The 24,349-nt window shown below is 36.5% G+C and overlaps 1 protein-coding gene across 1 annotated transcript; it reads right to left on the bottom strand.

The window, feature by feature from the left end:
• Positions 1–9,400: 9,400 nt before the first annotated feature.
• Positions 9,401–19,116, bottom strand: ufm1 (ubiquitin-fold modifier 1). Its single transcript, XM_007555249.2, has 6 exons — positions 19,010–19,116; positions 18,851–18,907; positions 17,024–17,081; positions 15,170–15,209; positions 14,765–14,797; positions 9,401–10,348 (listed from the first exon to the last, which is right to left on the bottom strand). Coding segments are annotated over exons 1-6 (285 nt in total). The 5' UTR covers positions 19,012–19,116; the 3' UTR covers positions 9,401–10,253.
• Positions 19,117–24,349: the final 5,233 nt, after the last annotated feature.

Here is a 24,349-nt window from a genome sequence, read left to right as displayed (position 1 = left end):
GACATTTTGCCTAACCTCCTTTCTGGCACTATATGATAACTTGAGTCATTTCTAACACATTTATAAACCTTTATGTGGAAGGAAGACTCAACATCACACCCAGTAAAGCATTGTTTCCATTCAGAAAAAATTACCTAAATAAGTTTTGTCCACAAAGTATGTAGTACATTTCTGTAAGTGGTGCAGTCTTTCACTGCAGTTTTTTTTTTTTTTTTTGTATGTATTTAATATCTGAACCAATTTGGTGTTATTCCTTTGGATGTGTCGGTTATTTGAGTTGCTGCCAACGTCTGGTGTGCATTTCATGTCAAAAGAAAAATTAGAAATATATTGACAGAAAGAACACATTGATGGGTCCAGCCCATATTTTACCCAGCTGATAATGTAAAGGGGCATCTCAGAAGGTTCAATCTTCATTAGTTATCCATGAGAGAAGAAGCCTCATTTGCTGATGAAAGGCTATTTATAACCTTTCACTCCTTAACTTTTATGAGTCAATTTTCTGCAAAGAGTTTTTCATTGCTCAATAATCTGACAGGTTTCCAACATGAAAATTTGAAAATGTCCAAACTCACGAGTAAGACAGTCTCAGTGTTAAATGTAACCCTTAGCAGTGTTTGTAGCCACAGTCAATTTTCCATTCTCCTTCTCTACATTTAGAATGCGTGGTGATTAGAGGGCGTCCAGAGGCATGTTATTTTGAAACACAAAGACCAGCCTTATTTTTTTTTCCAGCTGTTTATGCCTGAAATCCATAAAAACATTCTTCTTGTGATTTTACAGGAGAAAAACATCTATGCATGTATGACATTGATGCAAATCCATAAGTTAGATTGCATTGAATATCAACACCTGAGGACAGTCACAAGATAAGTTAGACAAAATTAGAGATCCCTGTGCATTTTCTTCTGTGAATAATTGTTTACAGCTTTATTATTTTTCAAAGAAAACTAAGATGAAATAATGCACAGATTTTTCATTGATGAGCACCTGTTTGTGTAATTTCCATCATTCTGACCCTCTGGTCAGACAGATGCTTCTTCTGTTCCCATGTGACCAATTAGCACTCAAACTCTGGTTAATCCCTGCAGCTCTCTATCACCCAACAGGTACAATAGAAGTTTTGGAAAGCTCAGCCGCATATTTATGGCACATTCTCACAGCGCAGGATATAGGGTTCCCTCTGCGCAGCAGCTGCTATGCCGTGATAAGGCCCCACGTGGAGACTTTGAGGTCTGAGACTACACGGCTCAGTGAAAAATTCAAAACTGCCAACTAATGACATTGTAAGGGTCAGGTGTACAAAAAAATGGTTGCATTTGCATAAAACCTTGGTATGTATGCCATGAGTTACTAAAACATTTTCTATGGACTCAAGCATTTAAAATAGAAGTTTTTTGTGATAATTTGAGGAGCAGAGCCACAGAAACACACCAAAATATTTGCACTTAATTGGATTTTATGTTCTAGTTACTATGGTCAACTTAAAGGAGGATTGTAAACTGTTGAATGAATCAAGACAGTTTACTGTATCACATGGTAAAAAAATATTATGACTATGTCTTTAACATATGCATAACAATTACAAAAAAAATAAAAAATAGAGGACACACAGATGAGCCACAAAAGTATAACAACACACAAATTGTAGTTCATAGACCTTGAATAGAAACTCAATATAACTTCTGTTGTAGTGATTCAAAATGAATCCTATCAGTTATGTACACAAGAATATATTTACAGTGATTTTCAAAGTATTCATGCTCCTTGTTTTTACATTCAGCGAATCTGAGTGGGGCAAAGAAAGCAACTGATGAAAGAAAATCCTAAAAAAAAAAAAAAAAGTCCTTTCCCCAGTTTGACACAAACCATGTAGGGGACACAGCACTCGTCTTTCAAGTGGTGCTCTGGTCAGATGAGAGCACAATAAAACTATCACTGCATTCCACACTGCACACACAATTTTCATGATGAAACATGGTGTTGGCAGCATCGTGATGTGGAATTACTTTTCTTTAACTGTTCAGCAGGAGTTAACAGGAATTTTGATCGGGGCTGTAAAAGGGCCAATCCTGGAAGACAACCTTTTACAGGCTGCAAACAACAAAAAAAATAATCACAGCCAAATCTTCAAATTGGATGACTTAGTTGAAATTATATTCAGGTGCTAAAAATGGCCCATAGAGACTTCATATCTGAATTCAAATGAGTATCTAAAATTGGAAAGATTATGTCTATAGACACTTCTCTATCCAGTCTGACTGAAAAAGTAAAACAAGTGCAGTCTCTTGATTTACAAAGCTAATAATGCATAACGCTTGCAGCTGCAATCGCAGCAGTGTTTGCCACAATTTCCAGGTTTTTGTAAAATAAGTTGAAAGTCATGTCTTATTTTCTTCCTACTTCAGAAACGGCACTTTATATGAAAAATGTTTGCCAAAGGCAAGAAAATACTTTGGCATTTTTGTACTTCAATAGGAAAATTAAAATGCTGTAAAGTAACATCCAGGAAACAAAAACCTTTCCTGGCATTTTGTCTTAAAAGCGCCACTTTGAGACATTTTATTTAAAACCCCTGTGGCACAATAAAGCTAAAATCCTTCTCTACATCACCAGGACTTGAACTAATATAACATATTCATTTGAGTTTGACTATAAAATCTACTGAAAGTGTCAAATTAAACATGTAAAAGCAAAAATAGCACAGAGCAAGGCAGCATTTTATTAGACTTGAATTACTGTGTGGAGATAGGGAGTAACACAAAAGCGCACTATGATGTACATTAGGAAAGGGCAATAGTAATTCTCATAAAGAAGAATACTCTGTGCATAGATATTCAATGTTTTTCAAGTAAAATGTGCTGAAATAGTTTGATCTAGTCAAATCCAGAAATGCTCAAATAACATACTTGGCAAAAAAATAAAAAATACAACCTGATGTTAGTAATTGTATAAAGATAAATAATATTCAAGAAAGAACAAGGGTTTATCAGTTGAATGAAGAGACGTTTTAGAGAAACACTCAGGAATACGTGCACAGGAACCTATCAAGTGAGTTTCTGCAACAGCAAGAAGAATTCGAAAAATTGTACCAATGAAAGTCAGCTTGAAAAGTAATACATTATAAAACACTGCATAAATAATACACAGACTTAGGTATTAAGAGGAGATTTGGGTTGCGTGCTACTGGGTGTTATGCTGGCTGTCCTGTGGATTAAATATGATGAACTGCATATATTTTACACATAAATATAGGTAATAGGAAAGACCTCATAGTCTATAGGCATATATAGTAACTGATCTCCATTGTGTAGAGGTCAAGTACGATTTTGACCCATTCATCCTCACAAACTGTCTTCAAACCTTGAATGTTCTGGAGGGCCTCTCTTATGACCTCTGATCTTCACTTCTTCCAGAGGTATGTAATTGGATTTAAGTGCTTTTATTTTGGAGTCACTGTTTTACTGAAATACCTTGTCAATTTATCTTGAGATTGTCTTGATATAATTTATCTTTCCTTTAATTCTATGAACACTGCCATAGTAAAAAAAATAATAATAATAATAAAACAGCCTTTGATATTCTCACTTGTAAACTTCACTGCTTTTGTTTAGGGATGAACGGCAGAGGAATTTCTCTTTCAAGAAATGTCTCTTGACATCCAAAGAGCTCCATGCTGTTTCCATCTGACTGGACTACCTTCTCACAGTATTAGTATTATTTGCATCTTTACCATGTTTTCTCTTCAGCAGTGGAGTCTTGTGAAGTGAGTGTCCATACAGGCTGTGATTTTATTTGAAGCCACTGCAACTGTTTTAATCACACAATTCACAGAAATCTTAGTGAAGAACCACTGAGGTTCTGAAGTGAAGAACCTTAGTGAGGAAGGATGTGTTTATGAACCTTTCCTTCCACAGCTCCTCATGCATTTGCCATGTCACATCTGTTCCACATTCTGTTCTTTGAATCATTGGTTTCCCACTCCAGCAATTCTCTTCAACATTTTCGTTCCCTTTTAGTCAGTCTTGCTAGATTCATCTACTCTGCAATTGTTCCTTGTTTCTCCATATTACTGCCCTTTTTACTTATTTCAAATTATTAACACTGTTCTCATTATTGTCCCTACCTCTTGTCTGTGTTTTGGCCCTTCACCATTACACACAGCTTCGACGCTATGATTTCATGATGTGTTTAATTTTGTGCTTGTTTTTATTTGAAATTAGTTTAAAATAACAAATCTTTGCCGGTTTAGTTTTATCTTTTGCTGTGTTTTCACTCATCTCTGCTCTTGTAAAGTGAAGTACCGAGTCTGTTTTGTGTCTGTGCGTTTTCTAAAAACAGCTGCCACACTTGTTCTTTCAGCTCTCTTCGTCATTCCTCTCAAACTTCTCTATCTTTGTTGTCACACAGAACTCGCCTTTTCTGGAAGAAAACACATGAAAGCAACAACTTGACTTGCACAACCATGGGTTATATTTTCCTGTAGCCTGAAATGATATTTCCCTGGGTCAGTTGAACATGTAATAGGAATCATCAGTCTAACACTTCCTTCTTATTCCAGTTTTCACCTACACACACTTTACACAAAGCTTCACATCTGGTCCGTCCTTTTTCTCAGGTTATAGTTGTGGAAATTCACACATTTAGAGCATGCATGTTTGCAGGGGAACTCTTTTGTCTGAACTAAAATTTCAGTACAGCCAGTACTCTGTAATCATCAACACAATGACCATGTAAGTTTACACAAAGCACCTTCCTGGGTAATGTTTACCGTCGGGTGAAACTGCTAGTTTCTTCCCGTGTTTCACATACTCCAAAATTGTAACAGATAACAATCAGTCTGTGGATCTTTGCCTTTCATTCACAGGAACAAATGCACGATTACCAATCTGAGGAGGATTGGGTAAATACCAGTTTGAACTGTGAGAACTTTGTGAGAAAAACCGTTCAGACCTAAATGCCCTAAAAAATGAGAGAACAGGCAGAATTTTAATCACCGCCTTTGTACTGTTATGCCTGGTCTTTCATCCTTCTGCAAAGTATGCTGCTTCCCATGGTGTCATTCAGTCTAAATCCTGAAATGTAATGACATGCAAGAAACTTTTCTTTCCTTTTGTTTGGTCTGTTGTGTTTTTGTTGTGTTTTTGTTTAATAGGATTCACAAAGGTGATCAGCCTAATGAGGAGAGAGCCTGCATCAATCAGGCGAAGCACTCAGCCCTGCAGGCAGTGGCAGGTTGCAACCTTTAATGTCAGATCTTCCTCTCTATTGTCTGTCTGGGCTTCTGCAGCATTTTCATATCTTTCTTGTCATATAATCAAAACAGGAGACAAAAGCAATTAAAAAACGGCACCCCACATTTTCAAAAACAATTTTTAAGTGCAAATATATATATATAATACAAGCTCTTTGATCTTACGAAAAATTTGGGTATTACACAATTCACATTACTAATGGATTTCAATAAAATAAAGCTTGAATTAAATGGTTTGTTGACATATAGGTGGTTTTGCTTCCCAATTAAATGACCAGGTGAAGAATTAATGCGATTATGTTTTTTTTTATTTTCTACTGCTCTCTGGTGGTGAAGAAGTGGTGGAGCATTTGAAGGGAGAGATTTAAGACAGATCTGGATTATTTGTATATTATTATATTATTATTAAAATGTACATCGTGACATTGTGGCTCTGAGTTGTTTTCCTCGTCCTTTCTATGTTTTATTATTTTTTTTTTTTTTACTTTAAACAGTGTCTCATGCCTTTATTTCAACAATAGCTCCTTCGTACCATTCTTCTCAGATTTGAGAAGTACCGAGCGGCCATATTGACAGATTGTTTCACCTGAGCTGCATATCCTGGCAGTTCCACCAGAGTCGCCACAGATCTCTTGGCTGCATATCTGATTAATGCGTTGCTCACTCTAGCGGTAGAGTAGTAGAAGAAGTTAGAAAAAGGGTTCAGTTTGTCCTGTGGCAGCATGACTATAAAGATAAGCCAGTCCAAGTTTTATCATAATACTTTGAAGCTTATCATATCTCGAAATGAGAATAAATATTTAAAGAGTGTAACAACAAACCCTACATCCACTGCATAAACTCTTCTGTAGGCACATTGGTCATCCAGTTTTAATACATCCTGATAAAATTAGTTTATAACAAAGTTTTGGTTAAGTTGTAGATTTGATGGATCTGCATGCAGTGCACAGAGAGAAAATGCAGTAAAGCCTAAAAAATTGATGCGCCTGGCACATTTTGATTTATATATTTTGAAAACAACACCCTCAAGAGAAATCAACAGGTCTTCCCCAAACGAATTTACCCTGCAGGATTGTTCGGGTTGTCCTTGGCTGTTTTGGTGGGTTAATGTTGCACTCAGCAGACCGATGCTTCTTCCGTGATGATAGAAAAGCAATCCCATGAGATCGACACCAACTTTAGGAAACTGCCAAAAGACTCGCCAGATATCACCCCGTCAGGTTATTTTTTATTTATTTTTTTTCAGTGAGAGTAAGATGATGAACAGAGAATTCATTAAGTGTCAGTGTCACTGTGAGCGCTTCATCTCCACTGGAGTATTTGTGGAGTTCTAAATGACATCTCCACACTACAAGGTCACACTCTCACAGCAGGCTGTCACCAAGCCTAAACAAGCTACTGCTGTGAAAAGTAAATTAGATGAAACTTTGCTCTTTCTGTTTTTATATTTTTTAGTTTTTATGTTTTTTTTTTTACCATACACATCAGCTGAGCCTAAAGCTGTTGTACTTAAATGCACCCTCCTCGTGATTTAAACATATCCCCACCAACCTTAATTCACATGGGCTCAAAGTTGGTGCAAAAAGACGCATAAACAGGAAAGAACTCGATGTTTTTTTTCCTGCAGGCTTGATTTAACAGATTGAGCTAAAACATTTAATTTGAAGAGGAAAGATGGAAAAAAAATACTGCATGGCAGTGCTTTTGATATTGAATGAGGAAAAGAAAAAAAACAAACAACTGGGGATCAGGACTCAGATAGCCAGAACTGGACTGGTGAATTTGTCCCTGAGAGAAAATTAGTCAGAAACAGCTTTTAAGTTCTGCTAACAGGCAGCTCTGAGAGCAGGTCAGGCTTCCTTCATGGTCTGAGAGCTGGAACAGCCTTAACATAGTGCTCTCTCACAGAATACATTCGATTAGACTCCATATAGTACATATAGTACTTTGATAGCCTGCCCCCACATGTTGTGAATGAATCTTCAAATCTATCCTGAATTATTCTGTTCTGTCCAGATTTTGTGATTCTAATGTTCACAAGAGTTGGCAAGGAGAAAGAGTTTAATTTTCTCTTGTACAAATATGTATAAGAGATGAAGCATTGACAAAAAAATAAATAAAAAATCAAACATGCTTAAAGCAATTAATCACTAGCACCTTTTATTACATACGATTAGCATGAAAGTCATAATCTTTTGGCTTTAAATTATTTATTTTTTAAGTGATTGTTACAGAGAAATCACAGTTTTATCCATCCATCATCAAGTTTCTGGCACAACACTGACTGATATTTTTGCCAAATTTCTTGGCAGAATTGATAGACTTCATTTAAACTGGTTGCTTGTTTTGCCATGGACCTGACATGTAAAAGAAAACCCTGGAATGGCTTTCGGGAGGGACATTCCAGAAACTTACTGCATTACAAAATAAGTTTCATGTGGGTTTGGTTTTTATGTCAAAACACTCAGTTTTGTTGTTGGCTTTCTGCTTTGATGTACAGTTGAAGGCTTTTCTTTTTGTCAGAAGTCCTACATCTTCATAAGTCTGTTCTCTGCAGGGTTCTAGGATTTGAAGACCATACACGGACTCTGCTACACATTCTAGTTTCTGCAGCCACAAAACTCTGTCCTCGTCTCCTCTGTTAATAAATCTTTAAACCAGAAGGCACTCAGCTTGTCCATATGGGAAGCTGCCATTTTTGATCAAGCTATAAGATGTACTTTTTGGATTAGGCACCTTTTCCCATCCTCTGTAAAACTCCGTAAGATTGTCTCCTGTGATGCAAGAGTAACAAAGAAATCATCTTAGAATCTCCTTTCTTCAACTTCTATTAATATTCAGTGTTACTTGAGCTTTCCCAGGTGAGAATACAATAAATGCTGCAAACCACACTAAAGCTGAAAAGATAAAACAAGTTGCAGACAATGTCTAAAGAGAAGTTAATAACTTTCATTATTTGCTAAAAGAAAGTTCTAGAGCCTTCACTGATCCCTCACATTGTATTCCTACTGTTTCTATACTGAATTTATGACAGAAGAGGGCAGAATAAGGTCAGTTAAAAGCTCTGATGAGAGAAAACTCAGTGTTTTTTTATTACAGGATGAGTGATAAGATCTGGCTGTCTGCATGCAAAAACCTTCACTCATTTATTATTTTACAATATTACATCATTTCTGTGAGAGTGAACAGCAAATTAATCGCCAGTGCTGTCAGAAGTCTGTTTCCACAAACTGATCTTTCTTTTTCTGACTCGCTGACCTGTGGCTAAAGCAGAGATTTTATCATAGAGGTCAAGACATATCTTCAGATCTCATTTTAAATTGGCTTCCTATATTGAGAGGCCAAAGTGCACACTCAAGAGTGCATGCTGACATTTATAAAGCAGCGGGGACAAAAAAGAACAAAGAAAAGAGCACAAAAAGATCTGTGGAAAGAGCCATTTGGTGGAAAGTGGACTTTATTTTCTAAATCACTGCAATCAATGCCCTGATCCACATGTCAGTGCCCTGTCCTGTCTGGTATTTTCAGACAGATTACATCTTTTTTGTCAACCCATACAATCACGCCAGTGTATGCATTAGACAAAAATAAAAGCCTATTTTGCAAATATCTGGAGTACTAAGGAGTCTGTAACAAGAAGTCAATTTTAGGCTCTTAAACAGCAGCCCTGAAATGGATAACATCTGCTGCACCCGAGACACACTGTGGCTTTTTGCCATTTCATAAGTAGATTTCTGATGAATTTGCCCTGCAGTGACTTTGATTAAAATAAATTAGAAAATCCATTTGCAATGTCCCTCCTGCTCCTCCCTCCCATCTGGGTCTGCATCCTAATGGCTATAGCGAAAGGCAACATTTGAGTTTTCTGCACTATTCTCTGCAGCTTGTTCTTAACTTGGTGTGCCTGTCCTATTTTCCTGGGCTAAAGAATAGCATATTAATGAAAAACATATCATTTAGACGCGTGCCTGTGATGGACAGGAGAGCTGCCCTGGACGCACTGGGAAATCTGGGCGATTAAAAGCAGGATAAACCAGATGTAGAAAATGAGGGTTTCATGTGGAGATTATCAAATGGCTGCACGTTTTCATAGCGCAGCAATTTGTATTCTGTTTTTTTTTTTTTTTATTACTACATAACTTTTTATGCATTTAATGAAAAATGTTACGGATAGTGATACCGTTTCATGGTGTCTGCATACTAATCACAGCTTTTTAAATGCAAATCCTATTTCCTCAGCACCTCCTGATCAAATCATCATGAATCCAACTTAACTTTGCATATTAAAATAATCCTGGTGGGCTGTCAGTAATTATCTCCATTTAATGGGTGAAGATGCAGAATGCATATCCTTTAAATTCAACAACCAGCCTAAGCACAGCCTGATGGTTAAAACTGAGGAGGAAGAGGGCAGCAGAGAGCCGTGTGTTTGCAGAATTCAATTTTATAGTTTTATTTGCTCATAAGATGTTTCCACCGGGTCCACAGCACAAGTTCAGAACACATCAATAATGCAAGTTGTTTTGAATGTTAGGGATAGGAGCTAAAAGAAAGAAATAATGTGAGCAGGCTAATTATCTTCATCAGCAAAGTAACAAGATTCATTAAAATAATCTGATTACATTTATTTAAAAAAAAACAACAAAAAAAACAAAAATAAATCACCTGCTATGCTGCCATATTTACAATGCAGGTTAAACTAAAGAATAAAAAAAGATATTCTGTTTATATATTGATTGTTGAATGTGTGAAATAATACAAAAGTTACTCTAAATCTGCCTAGCTTAGAATTATTACTCAGCATTTCAGGTCATTTCTCTAGTCGTTCCTCCAAACCTCAGCTCCTGCTTGATAACATCTCATCTCTTGTGTGTCACCGGCAACTTCAAATATGCTTATTCTTATGTGAGTCACTGTCAGTTGTGTGGGCTCAAAAAATAAATATGAAACGTGCTGCGGTGTTTCCTGGGTCGTAAGTGTGTTTCTGTGGTGTGAGTCATTATGCCATCGACAGGGAAATGCAGTCTCCTTGTCCTCCCACTCTGTCTCTGGGAATGATGCGGAGCTCCGAGCCGTGCTTCAGAAACACGTTCCCTGCAACAGAGGACGGAGAGCTGTGAGGATCACAGTTCATGTTGGGGATGAAAGGGGTCTTTTTACAGTCACTGAAGCTAACAGGAACAAACCCACCTCACCAGCAGCAAGCATTTTTTAAAACCCTCTCTCTCTCTCGGCATACGATTTAATACCGAAATATTAAGCACAAAATCCAAACTACTTGAGAATTACGGGTTTGTATACAAAGACATAGACAAGTTGGATTCAAAAGTTTCAACATAATAACACACAGGCCCTGTAAAAAATATTCATAATTTTCTTTTATGTGATAAAACAGGGCTAATTTGTGTGAAGTGGAAACATTTTTTGAATAAAAATGCACAATGTACACAAGCATTCATTCTCCATTCTCCAGTGGTTTTTAGGAGACAACATTCACTGCAAATCTTTTGGGGTATGCACATTCAAAGAACACAATTTTAGCTCATTATTGTATGCAAAATAGCTCAAGCTGGAGTTCTTTCCCTCCAGACTTTATTGGAGGGGAAGAACTTTTGAAAGAAATTCACAACTTGATTTAGGTCTGAATGATCAATGGATCATTTCAACACTTAGATATGCTTCAGCCTAAACCATCCCATCACAACTCCACATATATGTTTAGTTGCTGTCCTACTTGAAGGTAAACCTCCAGTCAACTCTCAGGTTTTTCTTTTCAGAATTACCCCCAACTTCTTTGGCCTTGCTGACAAACAAAGCAGCCCCCCTTCATGATGCTGCCATCACAACGTCTCACTTGATTTTAGATTGTCTTTTATAGCATTTACTTACAACAAGTGTTTTGTTAAAACACATAATTTAATTCACACACATAAGTAGGCAGTCAATTTAATCCAATCACAAAAACAGATTGAAAGTCAGCTATATAAAAATCCAACTATATCCTAATTATGACAATCCAGTGAGTTCAGTCTATTATTCAAACAGGTGAAGAGGTTTATTGTCAACAAAAACTCTGAACACTGGGATTTTAACTCTGCAGCCGTTCCTAATACTGGGTATAAATGTGGCAACAGGAAAGAGGGGAACTTCCTTCTAATGGGAATAATCTTGCAGCTGAACCTGACTCAGAGTGAGCAGCCATCTGGCAGCAACAACTGGGGCTTTAAAACAGACCACACACACAAAGCACAGAAGCAGTAGCTCAGGAGTACTTCCCATGTTAAAGAAAGTTTAGTTGGTGGCAACAGTAGCTCATTTGAGTACCTCATCTAGGAGAAAAGCACCACTAAACAAATAAACCCAAATAAACCAAGTGTTAGACTCTAGACATCTGAGTCATTGTAGAAATGCTAGGCCAAACATGGTAATTTGGCCTAGCATTCTGACACATGTTTGCTGGATTCTCCACATGTAGGAAGCTTTCTTCTTCTCCGTCTTTTATAAAGGTCAGGTCGACGGAGTCTCCCACGTGCCTTGTGGATCCTTGCAGCTGTCATCGTGAGCCTCCTGCCTAAACTTTTCCACAACATCATCCCAACCTGTTTGATGTGGCTTCTTTGGTGCCGTTTGCTCACTAATGTTCATTTAAAAAGACATCCTGTTCTTCCAAAAGAACATCAGTGAGCAAAAAGCAAAAACTGTCTCTTAAAAGAACATGCTGTTCTTTTTAAAAGAACATTAGTGAACAAACAGTGACGCCTTCACAGAGCAGCTGCATTTATACTGAAACTAAATGACACACATGGAGTCTATTTACTTATGAAGTTTTGTAGGCATTTGTTTGAACTGGGTATTATCAAGAGATATCACATAAAAGATGGAAGCTGGGTAAATATAAATGCCTCACTTCAAAATTAGATTTGTGTACATTAAAAAAAAAAAAATCCCTGTGGATAAATGTCCATTTACTTTCCAATTCTGAACTACACTCTTCACATAAAATCTAATTAAAATGCATTAAAGTTGATTGTAAATTGGTGAAATATGAAAAAATTTGAGTGATTTCACCAAGCGCTGTACACCACAAATTGCAACATTGATTTCTGTTTTATTATTATTATTATTATTATTATTATTTAACAAGACAATATTAAAACTACTCATGGAAATGCAGAGGTTTAGCATGGTCAGAGTACCCACATGGTCCAGCTCTAATGTTCTGAGACCTTTTGTTACGCCTCAGAGAAGCAGCCTAGTGCAGCTATGCCAGGCTGACATGAGAGAAGTGTGTGAGAAACCCGAGACTAAAATTACATTCGATCAATTTCAGCTGTGTACTCAGTTGTGTGAACGTGAAGAAACGCGGCTGCAGTGGGTGAAAAAAAGTCAATGTGACAAAGGTGTCTGAACCGAGGCTATTCTTGGCCGCACACAAAGCAGTGTAGTGTAGATAAAAAAGGCGATGTGAAAGTCCAACACGACATACCTCTATATATTTTTATTTTGTTTTGTTCCTATCAGAACAGACTCCACTTTGCCTGAAGCAGGTTGAAGCAGGCATTATCTCACCCTGCATTATGCAGAAAACCCAGTCATCTGTAACTACTGTTTGATGAGGTTGATGACTTGAATGAAGAGAAAGTTGAACCTCCGGGAAACACCAACGAGGCTGAGACATGGAGCACGTGATTCAGTTGGGGATAACAACAATATACGTCACTCAGTTTGGGAGCGACTTTAACCCAAACTGACTGTTACCTCCACTCCTCTTGCAGAGAGGCATCAATGTAAGTTGCATTTAAATTCTGAGTCAGTGTGCCTTTTCTTTATACTCGTCACTGTACATAACCTCCTACTTTTTGGAGCACGAACTGCAAGTAACGCTCACATAAAGGTCTTATCTTTTAAGCATGCATAATTTAAAAGGCTTAAGCTTATTTTACTGAATTATGAGATAGTATGCATCACTTTTATTAGACTTTTTAAACGGTTTGGGGATGTGAAATTAACTACTTGCTGCTGTTTCGAAAGAGGAGTCTAAAGCAACCTCTTCGGGATGAACCATATTTTCAGTGGAAGACATATTGAGACTATCTGTAAAGCTGTTAGATGAACAACTGAGGTCTCCCATTGTATTGATGGATCTCTGGGGGGAATACGTCACCTTCAGAGCAGCAAGACAGCACACATATAACTGATTTTTTGACTTGTGTCTTTATGAACTTTGATTCTTAGATTTGACTTTCAACATTTTTGCCTTTAGAAATATTCTCTGACAGAGTTTGGTGCAAAGTAGTGAGATGTAAGCAAAGATCAGACTGGGTCTGAATGAATACATTCTGACTGTGTGTGTACTCAATGATCCTGAAAGGCAAACGACGAAGCATGTTTTGTGTGACTCACTGGCAGGAACTTGTCAACAACACATTTGCGATGCGAGAGTATTTTAAAGTGGATCTGCACAGTACCTATCAGCAGCAAGTATAACTACAGCCCACAGCATTAGAAGGTTCTCCTCTGCTTGTAGAGGAAAACAAAAAAAGAAATGTATGATAAAACGTCATTCTGGCCTTCCACTGTACGCGCCCTTCAAACCCCCTCCCCGAAAATGGACAAAAAAAAAAAAGAGAGAGAGAGAAACTATGCATACATTTACCACCGTTTCAAATTATGCACTACTTAATATTGATCATAACACGCGACTGCAATGAAATATATTAAGGTTTGTGGTGGTAACATGAGAAAAGAGCTATTTTAACTGTTAAATATGATGTGTATAGCTTTGCCAGGAACTGTTAAAAAACTCAAATCTAATTGCAACATTTCTCAACTTGGGTAGCTTCTACTTCAGTTTCAAATTACTCAGATCAGTAAGAATGGAAAAAAAAAATCTTTTTTGGAACATCCTTTGTGATGCATCTCAAGTTGAGATCACATTTTTGATTTCTTTACAATTTTACAAAAGCAAATTTTATTTATTTCCCCAGATATCAATTTGAAAAACTAGTTATAACAAAGGAAAGCTAAAAGGAAAAAATATATTTTTTCATTGTAAACTACAGCATTTTAACCTAAAATACAAGCTTTTTATTTTTAGTCAAAAACATGAAAACAGAAATTTGGTTAATTACTCAACATAACAAAAAAGCAGCAGCAGTGAGAATCTCTCTGTAATGAAACTTTCTATAAAACTAGCTTGGAGGGATTTCAGACTAAGTGGCAATGGAATCTTAAGGAAACTTTTGATAAATATTTTTATTTGTTTTATTCAACTATTAATTAAAGTCTTCTTGAAAAACAAACCTCAAAAAACTTCATCACCATCATTAGGAATTGGAAAAAAAATATTAAAAGAAACCCCTAGAACTGATCGGGCTTCCAAAAACAAAAGAAAAGCTCGAATTTCCAAATACGATTTTTGTTAACAACACAAAAACAAATATCTAAATGTGCTATTTGTTTTAATGAGCGGAGAAAACAAAAGCGGAAAAAACAAACATCATAGCTCACCTGCAGTCTGGGCAGGGTTGATTCCTATTCCATCTGGAAAGAAACACATAATGTGAACAATGACAGTTATCATGCAAATAAGCTGCAACAGAATGACAAAGCAACCCCAAAACAGGCAATTCTATCTTGACTAATAAAGACCAAAACATCCATTCTGATCAAAGTAAATCTGATGTTTGATACATCAGTCATAGTGAAGCCATTTAAATGCAAATGTCATCTTATTACTATTTGGAAAGACAAAATAGGCAGAAATGCACCAATTTCATATTGTCATTTAGATTTCTGATGAGCAAATCCTAATTATGGCTGCATACAATTGTTCTCTACAAAATATACTGACAATAAACATTTCCCTCCCAATGCATATACACTGGGTGAAAGACTTTCTCCCTTTCACCTTACCATTTGTTATAATGGCACTGGTTGCTGATGGCACTTTGAACTGTAAAAAGGGGGAAAAAAAAGATTCACGTAATCACACCATTCTCAGCAGTGAAATTCTCAACAGAAGTCTTTTTCAATATGTCAGCAGCAGAAAATTGTAATTGCTAAGCAATTTGAAACGTGCACAAAAATAGATTACTTGACCTAAAGACTTAATGCAAACAAAAAACACACATTTGGGAAAACAAGAACAACTTCTGCACAATGAAACTCTCAGTCAGGAACACTTTGGGGAAAACAAAACAAAACAAACAAAAAAAATAAATAAACATGCTGTAGCAATGTCCCGACAAGCAAAGTTTGTGAAACATGAAAAAAAAGAAGAAAATGTGTTTTCAGAAATTCCTTCGCAAAATCTTGTACTTGTCAAAGACGAAAATTGCGCTAACACACTTGGTGTGAGAAGCTGAGGGGGGAAAAAAAAAGAACCCGGGCTTGATTTCTGGGAGAAAAATCAGCCAGCCTGGTCACAATAAAGGCCATACTTCAGTGCTCAGCGGAAAGAGGATGAGAGCTGGTGGGATTTGCAGAGGGGAGGTGGGAAGGAGCAGTCTGGCACCAGAAAGATAAGGTTGGCCAAGAACTGTCCACCAGGCAATAGAAAGGAGAGTAAATGTGAAATACAGGTAAGGTCAAGCTCAGCTATTTAGTCTTTGTTTCAGTTTGCTAACGTCACCACAAATGAAAACGTCAAATCTACAACCGTTTTTGTGATTTCATGTCTGTCTAAATCAATATTTCGGAAAGGGTTTTACCAAGAGACACAACATCTAAATGAGCACAACTGAAATTGTGAGACAAATTCTGGGGAAAGCCTTCAATAGTGATGAAAAACAATTTAATTTAAAACAAATTTCTTTTATCCCATCACTTTCCCTCTCTGGGGCTGTGTGTGTTGTGGTGTAAAGAAAACATCCACGGCAAAAACAAAACTCCATCAGTATGCTGGTTCATAAATGAACTAAATTAACACCCTGCCAGCGCCCTGGAAAAGCAGCACATCAGTAGCTTCATCTCTCTCTGGGCCGTAGGACTCTTGTTGGTTTATAAAAACACATAATGGAAGAATATAAGTGATTTCTTTTTTTCCAAGATCTGGATTGCTTAAAGCTGACTCAAGATAAAAAGTTGCATCATTCAGTCATCTACTAAGTACTTAATGGTTCATCTTTTCTAAACAGTTTCCAACCACATCATCATTAAATGTTTATTTGATTATTTGTTTTTAGGTAGGGAGAACTGTATCAGCTAGATCCCCCCCCACCCCGATGTCCGCTGTTGCTGTTTTTCTTCCAAAAAACAGCAAAATGACAAAATGACAATGCTCTCCTTATACCCAATACTGCCAAACGACGCCAACGAGAGAAACTTTCCTGCAACTTTTAGATGCATCGTTGCTCTGAAACATCTGAATCAAATAAATTCAATCAATTAGCATGCCATCCAGCTCTACAGAGGCCTAGCAATGAGTCATTTATTTGATTGAGATGAGGGACGCAATGACAGGTTAAATGTTAGTAGCTGTAGGACTGGCCTGGGTACCCATGGTTTTAGACCATAATTTTAGTCATGTTAAATCATCGCAGATGTGTCATTTTGGACACGGTTGCCATCACCCAAATACAAGAAGGCAAAGGCAGGTGTCCAGGTGTTGTACATCAGGGTTTAAACTCAAACATTTTAACATTATTTTATTATAATGCATCGTTCGTTAAATATCCAAAGATTTAAGATATTTTCTTTTTTTTTTTTTTTTTTTTGAAGTTCAGAACCCTGCTGGTGAGCAAATATTTAGATAGAATGTAAGTTTACCTCTTCAGCTGCAAACTTTAAAACCGCTGTGAAAGGTGTGCTTTCTGGGACACTTAATCTGAAAGCAATAAAACAAAGGAAAGGAAATAAAAAATGATCAAAACAGAACTTTGATGCTTTTTATCTAAAAGTAACAGCTGTCAGAGAACTCTGGAGGACACAGCAGAACAAACACAGACATTTTAAAGTTTGTTTGAATTAAATTGAGATAGCCAAGTGAGATAATATAAAGAGAGCAGATGTCATGTTGGACAAAATCAATTAGCAGTCAGTGCAGCAGCAAGAAGCAGAGAGCAGAGTGAAGCACCTACTAAAGCACCACTTTGAGGAAAATATGGACAAGTCTGTTATTAAGGACTAATAATGATTAAACAGAGGACAACCTTTGAAAATCTCATCCTGAGTTCTTTTGTAGACTTAATTTGCCATTTCATTATCATATTCTCTTTATCTATGCAAACAGCCACAGTCAGCCTCATCTGGCTGTTAAATAACTTCCTTTCAAAATTCAGAATACTCTGCTTGGCCCAATTGTCTTACCAACTTACAGCTTACTGTTCTCCACTTGGAGCCACTTTCAAAAGCTAAGCAGAGCTTAATTTGTAAAAGCAGGTTAAGGAATTATTTAGTTTGACTTAATGCTGTTCTACATTGACCCATCATAAACAAGCAACCATGCACCCCTTTATATGAATAACTTTGACCTGTAAGGATGCAGCAAGAAATGTTGCAACAGAAAAAAACAACATCATGTGAGCTCATCTGAGGCAGGGTGTGGGAAACGCCGTTTGGGGTTTAGTTGCATCAGGGAGAGGAAAGCTGTTAATTATTTGTAAAGTTTGCGTCATGTCAAACAAAGCTTACAGATTACACAAGTTATTCTGAACCGATATACAAATCCATGTTTAAACGTCTGAGTAGAGGAGAAACTGAAAACTGATGTGGAGCTACATTTCTGGTGTCAAGCAACTGACAGAAACCTTCAAACTTTCAAGAGGAGTTTCCTGTAAACAATATATTACACAAACTTGTATGGGAAATAAATTGCTTATTCAATTTTCAAGTGGCTGGTGCCCACTTGGATTTTAATTTTCCTCCCTTGTCTTGTTTTATTAAAGATGAAATATATTTAGCCACAACATCTAATCATATTTGTGTCTAGATTAGAGCAGGGTCAACATAACTTTCAGTAAATTAAACCAAAGACTTTGGATTTAAAAAAACAAAAAAAACAAAACAATTTTAATTTAAAACGTGATGTTCAAATGTACTTAAGCAATTCACCTACATCAGGGTCTTATTGTCCACATCTATCGGGTTTGTAGTTTCTTATTTGAGTTAAAAATTAAAGACCAAACAAACCTCACCGTCATGCTTCCAATGGTGTACAAAATCTAACCATATCGAAGACTCAAAGCTTAAATTTAGGATCATTAAATATATAAAACAAACAACAGTTTTCGTAAAATACCAAGTTAGAAGACATGAATATAGAATTCTCTGCAGAACCTTTTTGACAACCTTCAGAAAACTACTTGCACTATTAGTCAAGTCAAAGGATTACGAAATAATCCAACGCTTGGAAGCAAACTACAAGCGACTCCTGATATAACTTTCGTATAAGTGTTTATTTTTATTTATTTTATTTTTATTTTTTTATGGCCGTACTCAACAGCTGTTACGCTGTTTCGTAAACTAGCTTATTGACAAGATAGTATTACTTCCACTGCAGAATGTAACGCCAAATTATTTAGAGCAAAGAGGGTGGAGGGGGGTGAGAATCACAATAAACCACAGCTATGAGTGCTGAGCTGTCAGAGAACTCACACTTTGTATGGCAGCCGGGGGTCCGACGTCAGGGTGATTTTAAACGTTACTTTGGACCTAATAAGGAGAATAAGAAGAGCGCTATTAAATATACGGACCGGACACCGACAACAATCTCTGTTCTCTGAAAATATCAAACAAGAAAGAGATTACACTCACATCTTTTAGGTGAGGCGGCTCCGTTGCAGTCTATTTATCCAGACCCGGAAGTCAGAAGGACCCGTACGTACACGTCATCAGTGTGACACTGACACATATTCATCGTTGTTTTCTGGAGTCACTAAGGTAAAAACATGTTTCTGGCATTATAATATTTTACTGCAAAGCACTTAAAATGTAATCAAATTTAAAGTTTTTTTTTCTTTTTTTTTTTTTTTTCCCCCTCCTCCCCTAACTTACAGGCATTTACAGCAGACTACTAACTTTTACCGTAAAGAGCAACAACAGTGCGCAGAAAATTATTATGTGCACTTTTCTCTTTGCTGAACTTCATGTTTTTATTTTTTCCGATCTCCTGTTTTAGGAAAAAACATTACCACGATATTTTGTGTTGCTGAAAAAAAACAACATTATTGCAGATCAGAATGTCATATTGCAAGTCAAATGTAAAAATACCCTTGGAACTGTTGCATACCTTCATATCATCTTGAAACATATATTTTACCCTTTAGCGTTCATTTAAACACCATTTCAACAATCCATCTGAAAATTTAATCAATTCCAGATATTTTTTCTATTTTTACCTGTCCAATCATGAAATATTTTATTTTGTATTTCATACGTTCCCAAAAGATTTTTCAATAGGAATAAAAAAAATAAAAAATCTTCCTCTACCATTTAGAGATATAAGCATGAAGTTCTGTCTCTAAGTGAGAAACATCTGCAAGGACAAGCAAAACAGTCTGGAATCTAAGATGGTTGCCCGTGGAACCCATTTCAGCAGTGATAATATAAAACTGAAATGCTTAAAGAGCTGGTGAGTGAGCACTACATTGCCTTGTCAGATTAACTTTGTAAAACATTAACAAAATCGGGAAAAAAAAATCAGCTTACTTTCTAAAAGTTTATAAAAACCCTTCTAAATCGGTTTCTGAAGTAGTAGATAGGAAGAGGGGCTGAAGTACTGCAAGCCTTGTAATGACAGCTTACCAAGAGAATAGGAGAAGACTCTTGGTGATGACTCAGATAAAGCGCAACCACTCAGGCACAACCTTTGGGATTTCACCAGTGAGGCATTGCCAGAAAAAAAAGAGTAAACCGGATAAAAAGATGTGGATTGGAAAAATAATAAAATTGACAATGTTTGCTGTAACACATGCAAGCATGTAGTTTGACATTTTTATAGTACTGTAAAGAGTTATCACTCTTTACAGTATACACACACTGTAAAGAGTGACAACAGTGTGCAGACAGAGAAACTATTATAGACATTGACATATTTAAACAAGAAAAGGACAGAAATAGACGCAGTGGTAATAAAGCAGTCACACTGAAGCTACTGGTTTGATCTTACTCTTTTTGATCGTAAAGAAAACCACATCGTAAGAAGTCCATTCTGCACAGAAATACACTTTTTTTCCTACATGCAAAGTCCTAATCTACAATTCTGGCAGAAGAATTGCTTGCTTTAAAGGTTGTGACAATTTGCTCATCATCTGGTTTAGGACAGACTGAGGATGTGTTCAAAGTGGGGAGACAGAGCTTTGAGTACATTGTTCAGCAAGCACAGAAAAAGCTCATTAACATATCCAAAGCAAGTCCTTTGGGGAGAAAGACAAAATGCCAATGCCAGTTATACTTCCAGCATAACACTGCCATCACTGTTAATAGTCCTGCCTGTGTTTTTGAGAATATCCAACATTAACACAGTATGCAGTGCATACAACCTACACTCTACCTTATAGAACAGAGTCTTCTACATGCAGCATATGTAAAAAGCATTGGTGTGCATTACATTACATTACATTGCATTGCATTGCAATGCATTACATTACATTACATTACATTGCATTGCATTGCAATGCATTACATTACATTACAAGCATTGCATTACATCCTTCTGAGCTTGGTTAGCTAACTTTTTATCAAACATAGACAGGTGTACTGTGATATTACCTATTAATGTGTGCACTTGTTTTCAACTTCTTTGTGATGTTGTAAGAGAGGCTTTCAGTGGAGGCAGTGCAGTGCACTGGAAGCTGTGTTCTGCACTTTGAACAGATCCTCAGTCATCCTCAAAGAAGATGAGAGAAACTGTCAAAAATGTTAAACTAGCTGTTTCCTCATTACTGCAGCCCTAGTTGAAGACACTGCAAGAAAATATGCAGATCTTAATACTTGTCTTTTTCATGAAAAAACAAAAATGAAAAATACTTTCAAAGAAAAAAAAATGTTTTTTTGTTTGTTTTTTTGTATAGTTAAATAATGAGTTCTGAATAAAATGGACTTTGATCGAGAATCTTTTGGAAGCCGTGAGTTTTGTGGAAAAACAGAAAAGGTTCTGATGAAACCTTACATGGAACGGAATTTGTAAAAAAAAACTCTCTTGGCATCTTCAATTTGTAAAAATCCAGATTAGTGGGTCCCAGAAAATAAAAGCTAGTCTGAGACGTGAGCAAACTTGTATTGCCTTAAAGAAAATCCAATCACAAAACATCAAAACGGTTTATGCAATCACTACAATAACAAATCTTTGACAATCTTATTATTATCCTATGAAAGCAAATTGAATTTTGCATAATTTGTTTTGATAGTTAGACCACCTTTCTTCTTTTGTAGACAACAACATGCAATGATGCGCAATGACTACCTGATACTGAATGTTTAAGATGTCTTGGTAGGAAAACCTTCTTATTGCTTTTGCCCATTCAGTAGAAAAAATGATCTATTGCGTATTAGTTATCTGTTTTTGCAGATGTCACTTTCTGTGTTATTCTGGTAGTCTAGCTTCCCTTGTGCATTGTGTTCCATTAACTTCCTTTTCTCTGCTCTTTTTGTCTCTTTGGTCCTGTGTTTGGAGTCAGTCACCCTCTTTTTTCTCATGCTCTGTTGATTTCCTTTCCCAGTGTGTTTCAATTCAGTACCTACTGGTCAAGTTAATAAATATTTTCAACCCATTTGTCTCTTTAGCTCCATGCTGTTGCTCTACTATTCTACATCTATGAATACATCCTAACTCATTTCAGTTTAATCATCAGTTTCTTCATAAAATTAACAGCCCAATTAATTTTTTTGTTATGCTTTGTCAAATTTTTCTTGTTTCTACCGTCATTGCTCCTGTTCTTGCCCTATAAATTCTTCATGTATGTTGGATTTATTTGCATTCTGAGTTGCTCATCTTTGAACTTTACTAAATAATTTCCTTGATATTTTACAATGGCTGTTGATGGCCTGATAGCTGCATTTGGTTCCTCAGCACAAAACATGACAGGAAAATGCTAAGTGTTTCTGTTCAGAGCTACATCCTGATAACAAAACTGATTAAGTCATCTGCTCAGAGTTCTTACTTTCAAATTAATTTGAAAATATTGGTGGCAACTTGTAAAGATATCCTAATGCTAAACTTAATGAGCACAACAGTACGTTGCAAGAATGTTCTTATCTTAGATGACTCTAATTGAAATTGCAACAAAATTTTCCAGATGGCCTCTTTGCGTATTTAACATATTTATAGCTTTATGGTCTTTCACTTTTGAAATATAGAATCCAAGCAGCCATCTGCTCTTGACAGAGAGGTGCTTCAAGATTTATACTTTAATAACAAGCTTCTGACCTTCTCAGGCCCTGCTATTTTTGAAAGAACGCTGGAGTTATGATTGGATTTAAAGCCTTGCCTCCTCTTATCAAAAACACAGCCACTGGAGCGCAAGGTTATTCTGCAGCTCTAGATGGTAACTCGTATCAGAGTATACAGACATAGTTTGTAGGAGACATCTGTGACATACTTGTCTAAATAAGTATGTAATCTTGCATTTATTCTGAGGCATTATCAAGCTATCTCAGTGGTTAAAATGAAATATTTGACATCTTTCATTGTGGTGTAATTTACCAATATACAAATAAAATCAATCAAAATCAGACAGTAAGAAAAAATGTGTATATATATTTTTTATTCAGTGCATGTAAACTTCTAGTTTCAACTTTTGTGTCTTTCGGTATCTGAGAATTTTAACCAAGCTTTAGTCCACAACTCTTTTTTTGACAACTTGTCTGTTATTTTAATTTTAAACAGCATGTTTCACATTAACTGAAATGCTGTGAATTAACCTAAACCCGACAGAGTCGTCACATTGTCGCATTTCCTAAATTGTTTACAAGCATTATTATTCTGGCTTATGCAACCTTTAACCAGTAGGTATCAAATTTTTGTAATCATAACTTTCCTAAAACAGTAACATGTATGATTTAATCACTTTTTACACCGTGTACACAACAGCTTCTTTAAAGTGTGTAATGGTACATTCCTTTTGTTAATATACAATATTTCAAAGGTATTGTTGAAATGCTTGCACTGATAATTAGGCACTAGTAGTTTTCATCCTAACAAAACAGGTACATGAGCCCTTAATTCATTATGAAACATAAGCATGAATAATCACAAGTGAAAAGCTCCACACATGCACCTCAGGCATTGACCCCCCTCTGTCACTCTTCTAATGTTTACTTACTTTGCATAATCCCCCGCATACTGAGTTCTAATTAAGTTTGAGCACAGTAATAAGTCGCTCGGGCTGTGTTAACACACAGAGGGCACAAAAAGCACAGAGCCAAAGCAGCTTTCTAAACTAAGTTCAGATGTTTCTCCAGGGAGCGTCACACAGTGACATAGTGGATGTTACTTCTGACTGAATGACTCAGACACTGCCCACAGTGCTCCACCTGATGCTCTGAAGTTAAGATCATTGATAGATCTCTATAACGTCTTCATTGCAAATGAATTTCCCAGACAAGTCTCAGGAGACAACATATTACCCTGCCTAGGTACACAACCCAAAATGGATCACTTGTGCATGTAAGTGGAAATGTGAATCACTGTAATTTATTCCCTTTCTTTCACAAAAAACACCATCACCAAAACCTAATGATGCACAGGAAAATAATTATGTTTTGCTCGCGCTCTACGAGTTTAGACCTTTCAAAAAAAACCTGCTCGTTGATTTGTTATTGATAGACAAACATCGTTTTAAATTTGTAATGAACTGTATTTCTATCTATGGTTGACAACTCCTCTCTGTAATAAATATACATCTCAAAACTCAGCACGACCTCCACTGTTGATGGGCTGCGCATAACTGTAATTTCCTGTCAGCAGCGTATCATTCCTACTGACAGGCTGGTGCTCAAGCAGCAACTGACTAAAAGGGGTGTCAAAGCGATGTTAGCGTGGAAGTAAAGCAAAGGGCAATAGCTAAGTGCAGACAAACATCCATTTTAATTACATGCTTCCTTCAAAAATAATCAGATGTTGCTAGGAGAAGCTGCAGAGTGCATCGATACCGA

Source organism: Poecilia formosa, unplaced genomic scaffold (genome assembly GCF_000485575.1).
Source record: "Poecilia formosa unplaced genomic scaffold, Poecilia_formosa-5.1.2 Scaffold3, whole genome shotgun sequence".
Lineage (NCBI taxonomy): Eukaryota > Metazoa > Chordata > Actinopteri > Cyprinodontiformes > Poeciliidae > Poecilia > Poecilia formosa.
Note: the sequence above shows the minus strand (reverse complement) of the source record. Positions and strands in the feature narration are given on the sequence as shown.